The sequence below is a fragment of the Pristis pectinata genome, chromosome 3, assembly GCF_009764475.1.
Source record: "Pristis pectinata isolate sPriPec2 chromosome 3, sPriPec2.1.pri, whole genome shotgun sequence".
Lineage (NCBI taxonomy): Eukaryota > Metazoa > Chordata > Chondrichthyes > Rhinopristiformes > Pristidae > Pristis > Pristis pectinata.
In genome coordinates, this window is record NC_067407.1 from 127,850,381 (window position 1) to 127,866,023 (window position 15,643).

At 43.5% G+C, this 15,643-nt stretch overlaps 1 protein-coding gene across 3 annotated transcripts in view; it reads left to right on the plus strand.

Annotated features, from left to right (window-relative positions):
• The window catches only part of ltbp1 (latent transforming growth factor beta binding protein 1), a 399,304-nt gene that overhangs the window by 360,907 nt on the left and 22,754 nt on the right, over positions 1–15,643 (plus strand). For all 3 annotated transcript variants that reach the window (XM_052011302.1, XM_052011303.1, XM_052011304.1), the window contains one exon: positions 2,319–2,477. In XM_052011302.1, coding sequence (XP_051867262.1) covers positions 2,319–2,477 — 159 coding nt within the window. The remainder of the gene's footprint in view (positions 1–2,318; positions 2,478–15,643) is intronic.

Consider the following 15,643-nt stretch of genomic DNA (forward strand, 5'->3'; position numbering starts at 1 on the left):
ACAGCTCCAGAGTCCCAGGCTCAATCCTGACCTCAGGTACTGCTTGTGTGGAGTTTGCACATTCTCCCTGTGACCACATGTTTCCTCCAGGTACTCTGGTTACAATCCGCTGCACAAGCCTATCTGGTTGTTTGGTTAACTGGCCAGTGTAAATTACCCCTTGTGTGTAGGTGAGTAGTAGAATCTTGGGGAAGCTAGTGAGGATGTGGGAAGAATAAAGTTGAATTTGTATAAAATGGGTGTTTGACGGTCAGCCTGAACTCATTGGGCCAAAAGACCTGCTTCCATGCTGCATGACTCTGTAACTCTATAATTACAGTAAATTATACATTTGAATCAATCCGATTGAATTAAAAGAAAAGAAAGTACCTTGTTTTTATCCTTCTGTCAACAGCCATTTCTTTGCTTTGAAATCAGCGGACCTCCTGCCATAAGTTCAATGGGCAAACTGCCCAGCCTCAGTACTGGGAAATCTGTGGAGGTCTGCACTCTTCCGCTGGGCTCTCTACAGTGTCCAACACTGGAGAGCAGTTGCTCAGGCATCAGCCATCAACTGAGCGAGTAATTTAGGACTTTCTCCTTTGCTTGTGAGTCCTGAATTCCAGCCAGTTACTGAAGCAAATGCCAGCAGCTTCTCTGTCTTGGCCAATAATACCATTGTACAAAGGGATCTAAATGGGCTGTTCACGAGACATAGGAACCAAGTATATAGGTACAGCACCAGTTGAAGAAGAGAAGGAGTGCATAACTAAGGAAGTCCTGCTGAGATTGCAGAGAGCTTTGGTGAGACCACATTTTGAGAATTGTACACCGTTTTGATCTCCGCACTTCAGGCAAGAAGTTGCTGACAACAGGTGACAACTGCCTGGTTTCTAGTTCTCTATTTTTTTCTTTTTTTTCATTTCTTAATGGTCAATATTACATTTGCTACTTCCAATCTGCTGGGACTGTTCCAGAATCTAATGAGCTTTGGAAGCTGGTCACTAGTGCAACCATTCTCTCTGCAGCCCCCTTGTGTTGAATCCTGGGAGACGGACCATAACGGCATATATACAGTGTATGCCCAGCTTTAGCTCATGAAGCACAGATTCACTAGATTGATTCCAAGACAATTTTTCTACAAAGAGCGATTAAGGTTGGCCTGGAGTTTAGAATAATGAGAGCTGACTTCAAACAATGCTGAACGGAATTGCCAGGTGAACACTGAGTGGTGGTAGGCGGTTGCCATTCTTTAGAACTCTCTCCCTCAGTTGTGGGGTATATTCAGGTCTAGGGGCAAGAGAGTTTTGAACTGCAATAGTGCCCCCGCTATTTGGGATAAGCATTTCTTGGGCTAGAGAGGCTGTTACTGGACCTTGTTGTCCCACTTTGTACTGGTCTTCCATTGGCAGACCTGACAATTAGATGTGACAATGCTAAAGATCTGACTCTGTTGAGTGAATCTGCTGAGGAGGAAGTCAGGCACTGCCAGAATTGAAAAGACACAAGCTAACAGCAGCTGTACAAGCACCCTGTGCCCTGCTGTCTGAGTTTTTTTTCAAAGTCCTGTTTTGCTTTTTTGGACTCTGTTGCTGGCATATCAGTGAACTACTTCCCAAGTGGAGGAAAATATTTAGTCTTCTGCAGCTGGAGAGACCAGTGTCCGGTTACTCCTGTGGAGACTGGAGAGAGTTAAAATACATGCAAAACCTTGTATTGTTTCTCTTCCCATGAACCTTTACAGTTTGTGTACCTTGTGGGTTGTTTCTAACAAACTTGATTCTCTCTGCTGATCTCCGAAAAGCAAAATGCATGCAGGCACCAGCCTATAATATTAATGAAGATTAAAGTAAATGAAGAATAGATAGAGGGAAACTGTTTCCTCTTTTGGAGATCCATAACTAAGAGGGTATCACCTTAAAAGTCAAGGCTGAGTAGTTGAGGAATGATGCCAAGAGGTACATCTTCACACCAATGGTAATGAAACCTGAAATTACTTTTCTCCCAGGAAAAGCTGTTGGAAGCTCACGGGTGAGTGCAAAATTGCAAACTGAGATTGCAAGATCATTGCTGGCAAGGGGGCATGGAAACATGGAGGGAAGAAGGAGTTAAGTAGCAGATGAGCCAAGATCTAGTTGAATAACAGAACAAGCTCGGGGTGGGGGGGGGGGGGGAGTTGAATGACCTAATCCTGTTCCTAGAAACAAGAATTACAGAAATGATGAGGCGTGTGTGTATCCACAGAGCAATGCTAATGGATTTTGTTTGTCATACTCAGATGGTGATGCTGAAGGCCTTTTTTTAACTCTCTCCCTCCTTCCCCAATTTTGATCTTTCAGAACAACTCAGCGAGGAGGACATATGCTGGCAGGTGGTGAACAGTCAGTCTGTGTGTGGCTCGCCTTTGGTAGGACGAAGGACTACCTACACGGAGTGTTGCTGTTTATATGGCGAAGCGTGGGGTATGGACTGTGCCTTTTGCCCCATGAGGGCAACAGGTGAGGAACGTTAGCCTGGCTCTCTGTGCAGTATTACTCTGAGGATCAAGACTACTGAGGGGAAGGGATGAGCATTTGGGTAATGGAATGAGTGGCATCAGATAATGCTGATGCCTCACTGTTCTAGCACCTTTGGTTTGGTCCTGACATACAGTGCTGTCTGTGTGGAGTTTACAGTTTCTTTCATTGATTGCTTGGGTTTCCCCTGGGTGCTCTGGTTTCCTCCCACATGCCAAAGGTAACCATTGGTCAGTTAAGTGGCTACTATTAATTAGGAGTTAATGAACATGTGAGAGAGAATAGGTTACAGGAAAATAGTGGGCAAATGGGATTGATGAGATTGCTGTTAGAGCTGGCAAAGAGTTAATGGGCCAAATGGTCTCTTTTGTCATAAGGCAATATGAGAAATATGGGGAGAAGATATTCCCCAGTAAATAGATTGTTGCTTAGTAAATCTAAAGCAGTGACTTTAGTTTTCTTCTATTAGAAACTAGCCAGACAATTCTTTTTCTTTTAAAGTGATATTGGCAGAGGGATTGGCTCTTATTTTTCTTTTAAAGGTTGATGAATTCAATCTTGTGTTCACTTTGCAAATCTAGTGGCAACATTCATTAAGATGTTTCCTAAACACTGCACTGAACCAATGGCCACCTTTGCACTGGTAATCTGCGGAATGTATCTTTTCTATCCATGGACAAGGGGGTGTAATGCCAGTAGGAATTTCACTGACATTGGAAAAAAGGCGTCAATCAATTCATTCATGTCACTTGTCACAGATATGGTGGGTGTATGCTTTTATACTCACTGCTGGCATAATGACCGACTCGGAACAGAGATAGGGGATCCAGTTTTGTAGTTTCAGTGGTAATTGGAACCTTCCTGAACTTCATCCTCATATCCTTATTTAGGTCATGATTTATGATAATTTCCAGTAATTTACTAATTCCTCCACTCTTAATTGCTTGGCTTCAGAGCCACTATTATTCTTTACTACTTAACTTTGGTATATGTTGACTGACAGTCTACCATAGTAGCGACAAAGGTCGTTCTCCTTATCTCTTTAATTCAATCTTCCAAGGGCAGTACAACAGGGTGACACCTTCACCAACCTGGGTCATGCTTTTCTGTTCCCAGGACAGTGGAGAGGTGTCACCAGTTTGGAAATAGATTGACATCTCAACAGAATGAAGACCTTCCAGCCAAGGATTTCCATATTCCTCACACCAGTTTTCCAGCAGGTCTGAGAAATAAATGTACTTGGAAGTGAATTCTGCCTCCCCTCTACTGCCTTTCCCCTTTGCTGATCAGTTCCTGTTCTGCAAAACCATTCCCTGCACCCCTCATGGTTGAAGCTCTCCCAAGGTTCAGTCTGTACTATAAAGGTCTAATTTTAAAATGGCACTGGCAAACTGTGCATACTGTCATGTAAAGTGAGCTGTTCTTCATTCTGGTTTTGAGCCTGATAATTGGATAATAATGCAACACATGCAAATTTATTTAGTATTATATCATCAATGTGCAGTACTTCTGAATTGACCCAGACATGAAACCAAATCCACAGGTCTGGTCCCTTTACTAAACTGAACCACAGGATTTTGTAGCATTCAGGTCACAGATTCTCAAATGTACTGGCACCAATACCAGGTTTACTGCTGCCACCTACAGGTAGTATGATCAAAGCATCAAATAATAGTCTTAGGGTTGTATAACACGGAAACAAGCCCCTTGGCCCAAATCTGACCTGTATCCATCTTCTCCTTTTCCATCCAAGTATCTGTCCAAAAGCCTTTTAAATGCAATTGTATCCACCTCTACCACTTCCTCTGGCAGCTTGTTCCATATAATCAGCACCCTGTGCATGCAAAACTTACCCCTCAGATCTCCGTTAAATTTCTCCTCACTCATCTTAAACCTACTAGTTTTAGACTCCCCCACCCTAGGAAAAAGACTCTGGCTATCCACCCTATCTATGCCCCTCATAACTTTATAAGCCTAGATAAGGTCACCCCTCAGCCTCCTACGTTCCTGTGAGAATAAACTCAATCTATCCAATCTCTCTTTATAACTAACACCCTCCATTTCAGGCAACAGCCTGTTGAATCTCTTCTGCATTCCTTCTAATGATACAAATTTTTTTCCTGTGTTGTGGTGACCTGAAATGCACACACTACTCCAAGTGGAGCCTGGCCAATGTTTTGTACAGCTGCAACATAACATCCTGACTCCGATACACAATGCCTCAGACCTAGTATAATCTGATATTCCCATGTAATCTGGTACTGTAGCAGTTTCTTTTTACCTGTAGAGTTTCCATAACTGTGAATCAAATGTCTCGCCTTTTGCCTACTTAACAGTGGTGAATATTTTTTTGAATCAGCTGTTACTCAATTTGCTCCCAGGTGCTTTGGGAGGTTGAGAGGACAAGATCAAGCAGCATTCAGACACAAGTCTTTCCCTTTCTGCAACTGGAAATTCTTAATGCCATTAGGATTCTTGGGTTACTTGCAGCTGTCCACCTGCTGTGTTGGCAGTGCTCCCGTGTGACCGCAGACAGCAGGATATTTGGCAGTAACAACAGGGTTTTAAGCATGTAACTCTTGTATTGGGCATTGAGGAATATAGGGGCCACCAGCTAGTCACAAAACAGAACATACCAACCACCATCCTTGCACCTCTATCTCCTCTTCTATCAGCTTTGCATTCAGCTCCCTCTTGCACTTGCTAACGCACAATAATAACACACAGTCTGAAATATTATCATATTTCATAATCTCTTACTGAAGTTGCCTTCTTGAGGCCTTCCTTAATGGGATGCAAGGGAAAGTAAAGGGAGGGCTTTCTCAGGCGATCTTCAAAAAGCCTGACTCTTTGGTTAGTTCTGTTCATGATCTTTTTTAAGTTTGCTTTTAGAAAATGTAAATATTGTTACAGGCACAAAAATAACCTCTATGTAGTTGTCAGACTGAGTATGTGGTGTGGAGCCACTTCATGACTTATTTATATCTCAGAATTTCTGTACTCTCCCAGGAGCACGGTAACATGGCTGGCGCATTACTAAGACGATGGCTAGATAAAAATGATGAATGTTGTTAAAGCTGTTGTAGTGCAGAGTGAATATGCAATGTCTTGCTTTTATCAGCATTGGAGACTCACAATAGTTTGCTCTTATGAATCTGTCAGTGGGATCATCCTAAAGTGTTAGAAATGAGCCTCTTGTAAACAAAGTTTACAAGAACTCTGCCTTGCTTAAGGCTGGCATTTATCTTTGGCTCTCTGGTATTAAATCAATGTCAGTGTTCATCGTGGACAGGTACAGGATTGTAACAACAACTACCTCTGTTTTACAGGAGCATTATCAAAAGGTATTTGACACCAACACTCGTCAGATCTCAGGACAGATGCATAAAGATTTGGTTATGGGTGCAAGTTTTAAGTAGGGCTTTAAAGGGGAAAAAGAGGGGTGAAAAGGTGGAAAGGTTTAGGGAGGGAATTCTGGGGCTTAGGACACTGACGGCTGAAGGCAGGGTTGATAAGCAGAGGTGTCAAACTCCAGGATACACAGGAAACCAGACTCGGAAGAGTGCTAGTATCTCAGTGTGTTAGAATACGGGAGGTGATCGCAAAGACAGGGAAAGATGAGACCATGGAAAAATTTCAAAAGGATGAGGATTTTAAAATCAACATATTGTGAGCTAGTGTAATCTAGCAAGCGCAGGACACTGATGTGAAATAGGGTGTGGGCATTGGAATTGGTTTATTATTGTCACATGTACCGAGGTCTTGCATACCATTCATACAGTTTAATTCATTACACAGTGCATTGAAGTAGTACAAGGTAAAACAATAACAGAATGCAGAATAAAGTGTAACAGCTACAGAGAGAATCCAGTGCAGGTAGACTGTAAGGTGCAAGGTCGTAATGAGGTAGATTATGAGGTCAAGAGTTTACTTATCTTACTAGGGAACCATTCAGTAGTTTTATAACAGTGAGATAGAAGCTGTTCTTGAGCTTGGTAGTACATGCTTTCAGGCTTTTGCATCTTCTGCCTGATGCGAGAGGGAAGAAGAAAGAATGCCCGGGGTGTGTGGGGTCTTTGATTATGCTGGTTGCTTTACCGAGGCAGCGAGAAGTATAAACTAACTCCACAGAGAGGAGGCTGGTTTCCATGATGAACTGAGCTGTGTTCACAACTCTCTGCAGTTTCTTGCGGTCATGGCTGAGCAGTTGCCATACCAAGCTGTGATGCATCCAGATAGGATGCTTTTTATGGTGCATCGATAAACATTGGTGAGGTTCAAAGGGGACATGCCAAATTTCTTTAGCCTGAGGTACTGGTGAGCTTTCTTGGCCTTGGTGTCTACGTGTTTGGATCAGGACAGGCTATTGGTGTTGTTCACTCCCAGGAACTTGAAGCTTTCAACCATCTTGATCTCAGCACCGTTGATATAGACAGAGCATGTGCACTGGCCCCCTTCCCGAAGTCAATGACCAGCTCTTTTGTTCTGCTGACATTGAGGGTTAGGTTGTTGGCAGCAGATTTTTTTAAAAAAGTCAAAGTCAAGTTTATTGTCATATGCATAAGGACATGTATGCACAGGTACAATGAAAAACTTACTTGCAGTAGCATCACAGGCACGTAGCATGAGATAAGCAGAAACACAAGAAAAACATAAATTAACCATAAATTTTACACAATTTTTTATGAAAGAACTTAATTAGAACAAAAAGAAGTCCATTTTAGTGCAAAGTGATCTAAGTGGTCATAGTGTTGCTATACCGTAGTGATTAGGGTTGGGTCAGTTGGTTCAAGAACCGAATAGTTGAATGGAATTAACTGTTCTTGAACCTTCGGCTTCTGTACCTCCTGCCCGATAGTAGCTGTGAGAAGATGGCATGGCCCAGATGGTGGGGATCTTTGATGATATATTTTGCCTTCTTGAGGCAGCACCTCATGTAGATACCACTAATGGTAGGGAGAGATATGCCTGTGATGTATTGGGCTGAGTCCACTACTCTCTGCAGCTACCTGCATCCCTACACATTCAAATTAGCGTACCAAACCACGATACTTTCAACAGTACGTCTATAGAAGAAGTTTGTTAGAGTGACATGCTGAATTTCCTTAACTTTCTAAGGAAGTAAGGACGCAGGCGCACCTTCCTTCTGATTGCATCTATGTGCTGGACCCAGGACAGGTTGTCCGATATGTTAAAGCCCAGGAACTTAAAGCTGCTGACTCTCTCCATCGCCAGTCCCCAATATGGACTGACGCAGGTTCACCTTCCTTCCCCTTCCTGAAGTCAAGAGTCAGTTGTTTAGTTTTACTGACGTTGAGCGAGAGGTTGTTGTTGTAGCACCACTCAACCGGGTGTCCTATCTCGCTCCTGTACGCTGATTCGGCACCTTCTGTGATTCATCCAACAATAGGTGAATTTGTATATGGCACTGGAGCTGTGCTTAGCCAGCACTCATTTGTGTATCTAGAGTAGAGCAGGGGACTAAACATGCTGCTTTGAGGTGCATCTGTGTTGATGATCAATGAGGAGGAGATGTTGTTACCAATCCTCACTGACTGAGGTCTGCCGATGAGGAAGTCAAGTATCCAGTTGCAGACAGAGGTACAGAGGCCAAGGTCTTGAACCTTGATGAGTTTGGATGGGATGATTGTATTGAACACTGAGCTGTAGTCAATAAACAGCAGCCTGACGTTTGAGTTCCTGTTGTCCAGACGGTCCAGAGCAGAGTGAAGAGCCAGAGAAATTATGCCTGCTGTTGACCTGTTGTGGCGGTAGGCAAGTTGAAGCAGATTCAGGTCATTTCTGAGGCAGGAATTAATTTGTACCATAACCATGGCCGGATACTGAAAACCTGTGCAGACCATCTGGCTAGAGTGTTCAAGGACATCTCCAACCTCTCATTGCTGTGGTCTGAGGTTCCCACCTGTCTCAAAAGGGCAGCAATCATACCAGTGCCCAAGAAAAGCAAGGTGAGCTGCCTCAACGACTATCACCCAGTAGCACTTACATCAACTGTAATAAAGTGCTTTGAGAGGTTGGCTATGGCTAGAATTAACTCCTGCTTGAGCAAGGACCTGAACCCGCTGCAATTTGCCTACCACAGCAACAGGTCTACAGTGGATGCAATCTCACTGGCTCTCTATTCTGCTTTGGAGGACCTAGACAACAGCAAAATGTGTCAGGTTGCTGTGTATTGATTGCAGCTCAGCGTTCGATACCATCATCTCCTTATTATTAATCACCAAGTTTCTAAACCTGGGCCTCTGTACCTCCCTCTGCAACTGGATCCTCATCGGGAGACCACAGTCAATACTATCAGTAATAACATCTCCTCCTCACTAACAGTCAACACAGGCGCACCTCAAGGATGCATGCTTAGCCCATTGCTCTACTCTTTCTACACTCATGACTGTGTGGCTAAGCACAGCTGAAATGCCATCTATAAATTCACAGGTGACACCACTGGTTGGTGAAATCTCAGATGGCGACGAGGAGGTGTACAGGAGTGAGGTAGTTCAGCTGGTTGAGTGGTGTTGCAACAACAACCTCGCACTCAACATCAGCAAGACCAAGGAATTGATTGTGGTCTTCAGGAAGGGGAAGTCAGGAGAACACACACCAGTCCTCATTGAGGGGTCAGCGGTGGAAAGGGTGAGCAGCTTCAAGTTCCTGGCCGTCAACATTTTGGAGGATCTATCTTGAGCTCAACACATTGATGCAGTCATGGAGAAGGCACACTAGTGGCTCTATTTCGTTAGGAGTTTGAGGAGATTTGGTATGTCACCAAAGACTCTTGCAAATTTCAAAAAATGTACATTGGAGAGCATTCTGACTGGTTGCATCATAGGCTAGTATGGAGGCTCCAATGCATAGGATCGCAAGAGGCTGCAGAGGGTTTTAGACTCAGCCAGCTCCATCACAGGCACAACCTTCCCCACCATTTAAGGACATCTTCAAGAGGCAGTGCCTCAAGAAGGCGGCATCCATCACTAAGGATCCTCACCATCCGGGACATGCCCTCTTCTTGTTATTACCATCAGGGAGAAGGTACGGCAGCCTGAAGACCCATACGCAATGATTCAGAAATGGCTTTTTCCCCTCCACCATCAGATTTCTGAATGGTCCATGAACACTACTTCGTTATTCCTTTTTTTGCACTATTTATTTATTTTGTAATTTGTAGTAATTTTATGTCATTGCACTGTACTGCTGCCACAAAACAACTAATTTCACGTCATATAAGACAGTGATAATAAACCTGATTCTGATTCTAACCAACCACTCGAAGCACTTCATTACAGTTGATGTATGTGCTAACAGACGGTAGTCACTGAGGCAGGTCACAGTGCTCTATTTAGGTACCAGTACAATAGATGCCTTTTTGAAGCAGATGGGAACCTCAGACTACAGAAGTGAGGGATTACATATGTCCATAAGTACTTCAGCCAGTTGGTCCACACAGATCTTTTGTACTTAGCTAGGTATGCTGTCTGGCCTTTCAGGAGTTCACCTTCTTGAAGGATGCCCAGACATCAGCCTCAGAGATTGAAATTACACGGTCATCCAGAGATGTGGGGGCTCTTGTAGGTGGGTCATAGTTCTCCCTATCAAAGCGTGCCTAAAAGACATTGAGCTCATCCGGGGGTGATGGGTCATTGCCACTCATGCTAACCAACCTCACCTTGTAGGAAGTAATATAAGTAATAAAGCCCTGCCACAGCTGTCGGGCATCCATCTGTGATTCCAGTTTAGCCCAAAATTGCCTCTTTGTGCCTTTTGGACGTCATACCTGGACTTCTTATATGAATCTGGATTGCCAGCACTAAATGCCACAGGTCTAGCCCTCAGCAGATTATGAATCTCCTGATTCATCCAGGGCTTCTGGTTGGGGAATACTTGGAATGTTTTGTGGATTCACACTTGTTCATGCATGTCCTTATGAAGTCGGTGATGACTGTGGCATATTCATTTAGGTCCACTGATGAATCCTTGAACATGGTCCAATCCACCAATTCTAAGCAATCCCAAATTTGCTTCTCTGCCTCTGCTGTTCAGCTCTTTGTAGTCCTCTTCACTGATGCTGCACTCTTCAGTCTCTGTCTGTCCGCAGGCAGAAGAAGCACTGGCAGGTGGTTGGATTTACCAAAGTGTGGGTGAGGGATGGAACATTAGGTATTTTTGATGGTGGAATAGCTGTAGTTAAGTGTGTTGGGTCTTCTAGTGTCGTAGGTGATGTGTTGATAATAGGCAGAGACTTCTTCAAGCTAGCCTGATTAAATTCTCTTGCCATGACGTGACAGACGTCAGGGTACACTGCTTTGCTCTTGTTGATTATGGCACTTAGTTCCTTAAGTGCTCGCTTGATGTCTGCCTGAGGTGAGATTTAGACCGCAGTCAGGATGATGGCAGAGAACTCCTGCGGTTGGTAGAACGGTCAGCACTTCACTGCCAGATGCTCCATGTCGGGGGAGCAGGATTGGGACAAGACCACCCATGCACCATGGTGAGTTTATCATAAAGCAGACACCACTGCCTTTTCCCTTACCCAATGCTGCCATCCAGTCCATGCAGTGGGTCAAAACCCAAGAGTGTAGACTAGTTTTGCCAACCTGTGTACAGGAATAGTCAAGTTCAGAGGTAACAAAGGCATGAATGAGTGTTTCAGCAGCAGATCAGAGGCATGGCAGGAGTTAGGGAATTGAGAACTCTGGGAAACTGGATGAGTTGAGGGCTGGAGCAGATCAGTCATGATTGTATTGAATGGTAGAGTAGATCTGAAGAGCCAGGTGGCCTATTCCTGCTCCTATTTTCTTGTGTTTTTGTGCCATATGCTGTTAAGGAGGTGGAAATGCCTGTCAAAAAGATGGCACAGATATGATGTCCTTTGTGGAAGAACACAGAGCATAAGGAGGCCTTTTAGAAGAACAATCTTTTCTTCATATCTTTGATTTCTTTTTTGTCTTTCAAGTATTTATCTAAATGTGTTCTGGTGGCCACCATAAATCTGGTATTCTGCAGTACCTTGAAAATCCTAACTGCTCTGTGTGCAAATAACTTTTTCTTTCTGTGGCTTCTGGTTAAGGACCTTTTATTCACTGGATGTATTGGAGACCAAGTAAGCAGCCATCTTTGTAGACTCAGATCCAAACATCCACAAACGCTGAGACTGATGCAGCACTGGATATGAAATTCTGATTCTCCTATGTCTAGGTAAAGATGGCAGAGTGTGGGCAGGAAAGTAACCACAGCAGCCAGCTTCTTCACACTGAGAACTGTGGATCAATCAGAAACAAGGATGCCAGAAGTTTTGATAGAGAACTATAAGGCAGGAACCCACCAGAGAGGACAGCTTGATCCAAAAATGGTGTTGTGTTGTGGTTTGGCCACCATGTATCTATAGAAACTGTAAGTCTGCCAAAGCAACTATTAGACTGATTATTTCAGGAAAAAAAAGAGAACTCTGCAGCAGCCAGACATAAACATAATCCTAATGGATTCAGCTTGTAATACTGATGGCCTGTGAATTAGGAAGGTCTCCTTCAACCTGATCTTTCACATCTACAGCTGACGTGAGCCTGAGGTGGCAATGAAGCAGTATTACAGAGATGTAGAGTATTCTCAGGGCAGCCACAGACCACTCGGCCCAATGGATCCATTCTCTCCACAAACTTCCTTCCACTCTACTTGCTCTTACTCTATAGGAATAACTATCTATTCCCACCCGCTTTGTGCTTCCCTGAAAATGCACCTATGCTGTTCAATCTTTGTAAGTCCAATATTCCAATCACTCACTGGCTAAAGAATTTTCTTCTGAGCAACTTGTATTTATTAGTATCTGTCGCATATTGCCCACGCTGCCAAGCCCTTTCATCTTTGTTAAGCTTTCGACTGAGCCACGTGCTCTTTCATAGAGAAAGGAGACCTGGCCTGCTGAAACTACCCTGATTCTTGAACCTTGTGGAAGTTTGAGCAACAAGCAATCTGCTGGGGGAACTCAGCAGGTTGAGCAGCATCTGTAGGGGATGGAAGGAATTGTCGACATTTTGGGTTGAGACCTTGCTCCAAATTCGAGCATCTGCGGTCCCTTGTGTCACCACCTTGTGGAAGTTGGTTAAAGATAGCATTTAAATCTCCCCCCTCCCCTCAAATCCCAAGGCCCTACCTATATCGCATGATGAATTTCACAGAATTACAGTTGAGCTGTGGACAAGACAGAAGAAACTGCAGGAAAATAGCACGGGTATTTTCTGAGTAACAGTAAATTGCAAAATTCAGTGGCTATATTCACTTTTGGGCAAATGACAGCCTGAATAGTATAAGCAACTTTCATAGTAAAAGCAGAAAGTGCTGGAGACACACATTAGGTTAAGCAGCATCAGTGGGGAGAGAAGAAGAGTTAACATTAGAGATCAATGGTCCGCCATCTGATGACCAATGACCCTTACACTTCTCGATTTCCCTCTCCACAGATGCTGCCTAATTTCCTGAGTACTTCCAACATTTTCTGTCTTTCTCTCGGAATTCCAAAATCTGCAATTTTCTGGTTTTCAATAAACTTTATTATACTTTTTTAAAAACATCTTATAACTACTAATAATGCTGGTGTCTTGTGGCTCCCACTGAGAACCAGTTGTCTATCTCCAACCATTGGCCATCATTCCTCAGTGAGGACTAGAGTGTAAGTAGGGCAACATTCAGCACTGATGACTCTGAGAAAGGAGTTGCTTCCTTCTCGCGCCCAGGCTGGGGAAATGTGGGCTCACATGGGCCCCCAAAGCCATTGTTTTCTCATGCTGGCTTCAGCTCCACTTTCCTCTTTTCCTTTAAACTGTTGATTTCAATGTGTTCTAGTCATAGGGTCACACAGCACAGAAGCAGGCCCTTCAGACCACTATGTCCATGTTGACCATCAGGTAACCATCTTTTTTCATGTCGTATACCTGCACTAAGTCCTTTGCTTCTATGCCTTGGCAATTCAAGTGCTTGTCCAGGTGCTTCTTATATGTTGTGAGAGTACATGCCTCTACCACCTCTTCAGATGGCAATTCCAGATTCCAACCACTTTCTATGTGGAAAAACTTCCCCCTCAGATCTCCCTCTAAACTTCCTCTCACTTTATACTATGCCCTCTTGTTTTAGACAATCCCACCATGGGAAAAAGATTCTTACTGTCTACCCTATCCCTGCCCCTCATAATTTTTGTATATCTCAGTTAGGTTGTTCCTCAGCTTCTTCAGCTCCAAGGCAAAGAAATCCAACCTATCCAGTCTCTTGTCATAACTGAAGACGTAACTTGATTGAAACACATAGGCTGCTGAGGGGTCCTGACAGGGTAGATGAGGGAGAATCTGGAACTAGGCGTGATGGTTTAAATTTTTTCTCTCAAAGAGTTGGGAGTCTCTACAATTCTCTTCCTCAAAGGGCGGTGGAAGTAGAGTCTTCCAATTTTTTTAAGGCAGAGGTAGATAGTCTTGATAAACAAGGGGCAAATGGTTACTGAGGATAGATAGGATTACAGAGTTGAGATTAAAGTCAAATCAGCCATGATCTTATAGAATGCTGTGATACATTGAACATAGAACAGTACAGCACAGGAACAGACATTTCGGCCTACTATGTTGTGCTGAACTAATTATGCTAATGACACCTAATTAATCCTTTCTGCCTGCACATCGTCCATATCCCTCCATTCACTGCATATTCATGTGCCTTAAACACATCTTTTGTATCCGTCTCTACCAACACCCCTGGCAGTGCAACCCAGGCACCCAGCACTCTCTGTGTAGCAGGGTAGACAGCAGGAGCTGAGTAGCCTGATCTTGCTCCTAATTCATATGTTCATAAATTCTGCGTCTCACACAATACCCTTATGAATCTCCTCTGCACCCTCTTCAGTGCGATCACATCATTCCAATGGTGTGGCAACGAAGAGTATACATATTACTTCAGCTGTGGACAAACCAATGTTTGATAAAGTTTTATGCTAGCCTCCCTGATCTAACATTCTGTGCTCTCGCTGATGAAGGCCTGTATCCAATGTGTTGTTAACCACCTCATCTACCCATGCTGTCACCTGCAGAGATCCTTGGACCTGTACACCTATGTCCCTCTGTTCCCCAATGCTCCTTAGATCCTTACCATCCATTGTGTATGTCCTAACCTTATTAGTCCTCCCAAAATGCTTCACCTCATATTTATCAGGATTAAATTCCATCTGCCATTACTCTGTTCATCTTACCAATTTATCATTATCATCCTGTAGCCTAAGACCACCCTTCCTACCTCTCCACTAATTTCCATGTAATTTGCAAATATACTAATCATACCTCCTACATTCACATATAAGTTATTAATTTATATAACAAACAGTAAGAGTCACCTGCTCATCACTGGGAGGCTATTTCTACAACCCCAGCAAAATGATTGCTTTTTTGTTTCTCAGCTCCTCTCATTTGGCCTCATTTGAAAAGCCTTCAAAGATATTCTCCCTTATCTCAGCAGTAATGGACTCTTTAATTAATATTGTAATGCCACCTCCTCTTTTGTATCCCTCCACCTCATGCCTGAAGATTCTATGCCCAGAATGTTGAGTTACTCGCCCTGCCCTCCTTTCAACCATATCTCTGTGATAGCAACAGAATCATATTCCCAAGTGCAAATCAATGTTCTCAGTTGGTGTCCCTTACTAATCAGACTCCTTGCATTAAAATAGATCATTTTAGCCTTGCATTACTCCTGTATGCCTTATCACACTCTTGTGTGCTCTGCCTACTGGACTACCTTACTTTTCCTTCTATATTTGACTATGCCTCCTCCCCTCCTGACATCTACCTCATGCCCTATTCCCCTGCCAAGTTTGTTTAAAATCTCCAATACAGTATTAGCAAGGGTCCCCAAAAAGATGTGGATCATTTCTGGATTAGGTGCTTGTATATAGGTCCCACCTTTCCCAGAAATCTAAAGTGCCCTCCAATACCATCCCTTTAGCAACACATTCATCTGACCTATCGTCTACTTCTGATACTTGTTGGCACATAGCACAGGAAGTAATCCAGAGATTACAAATTTAGATGTCCTGCTCTTTAATGTGCAACTTAGCTCCCTAAAATCAATCTCAGTCAGCATCCACATCTCTGTGGAGTAGAGAA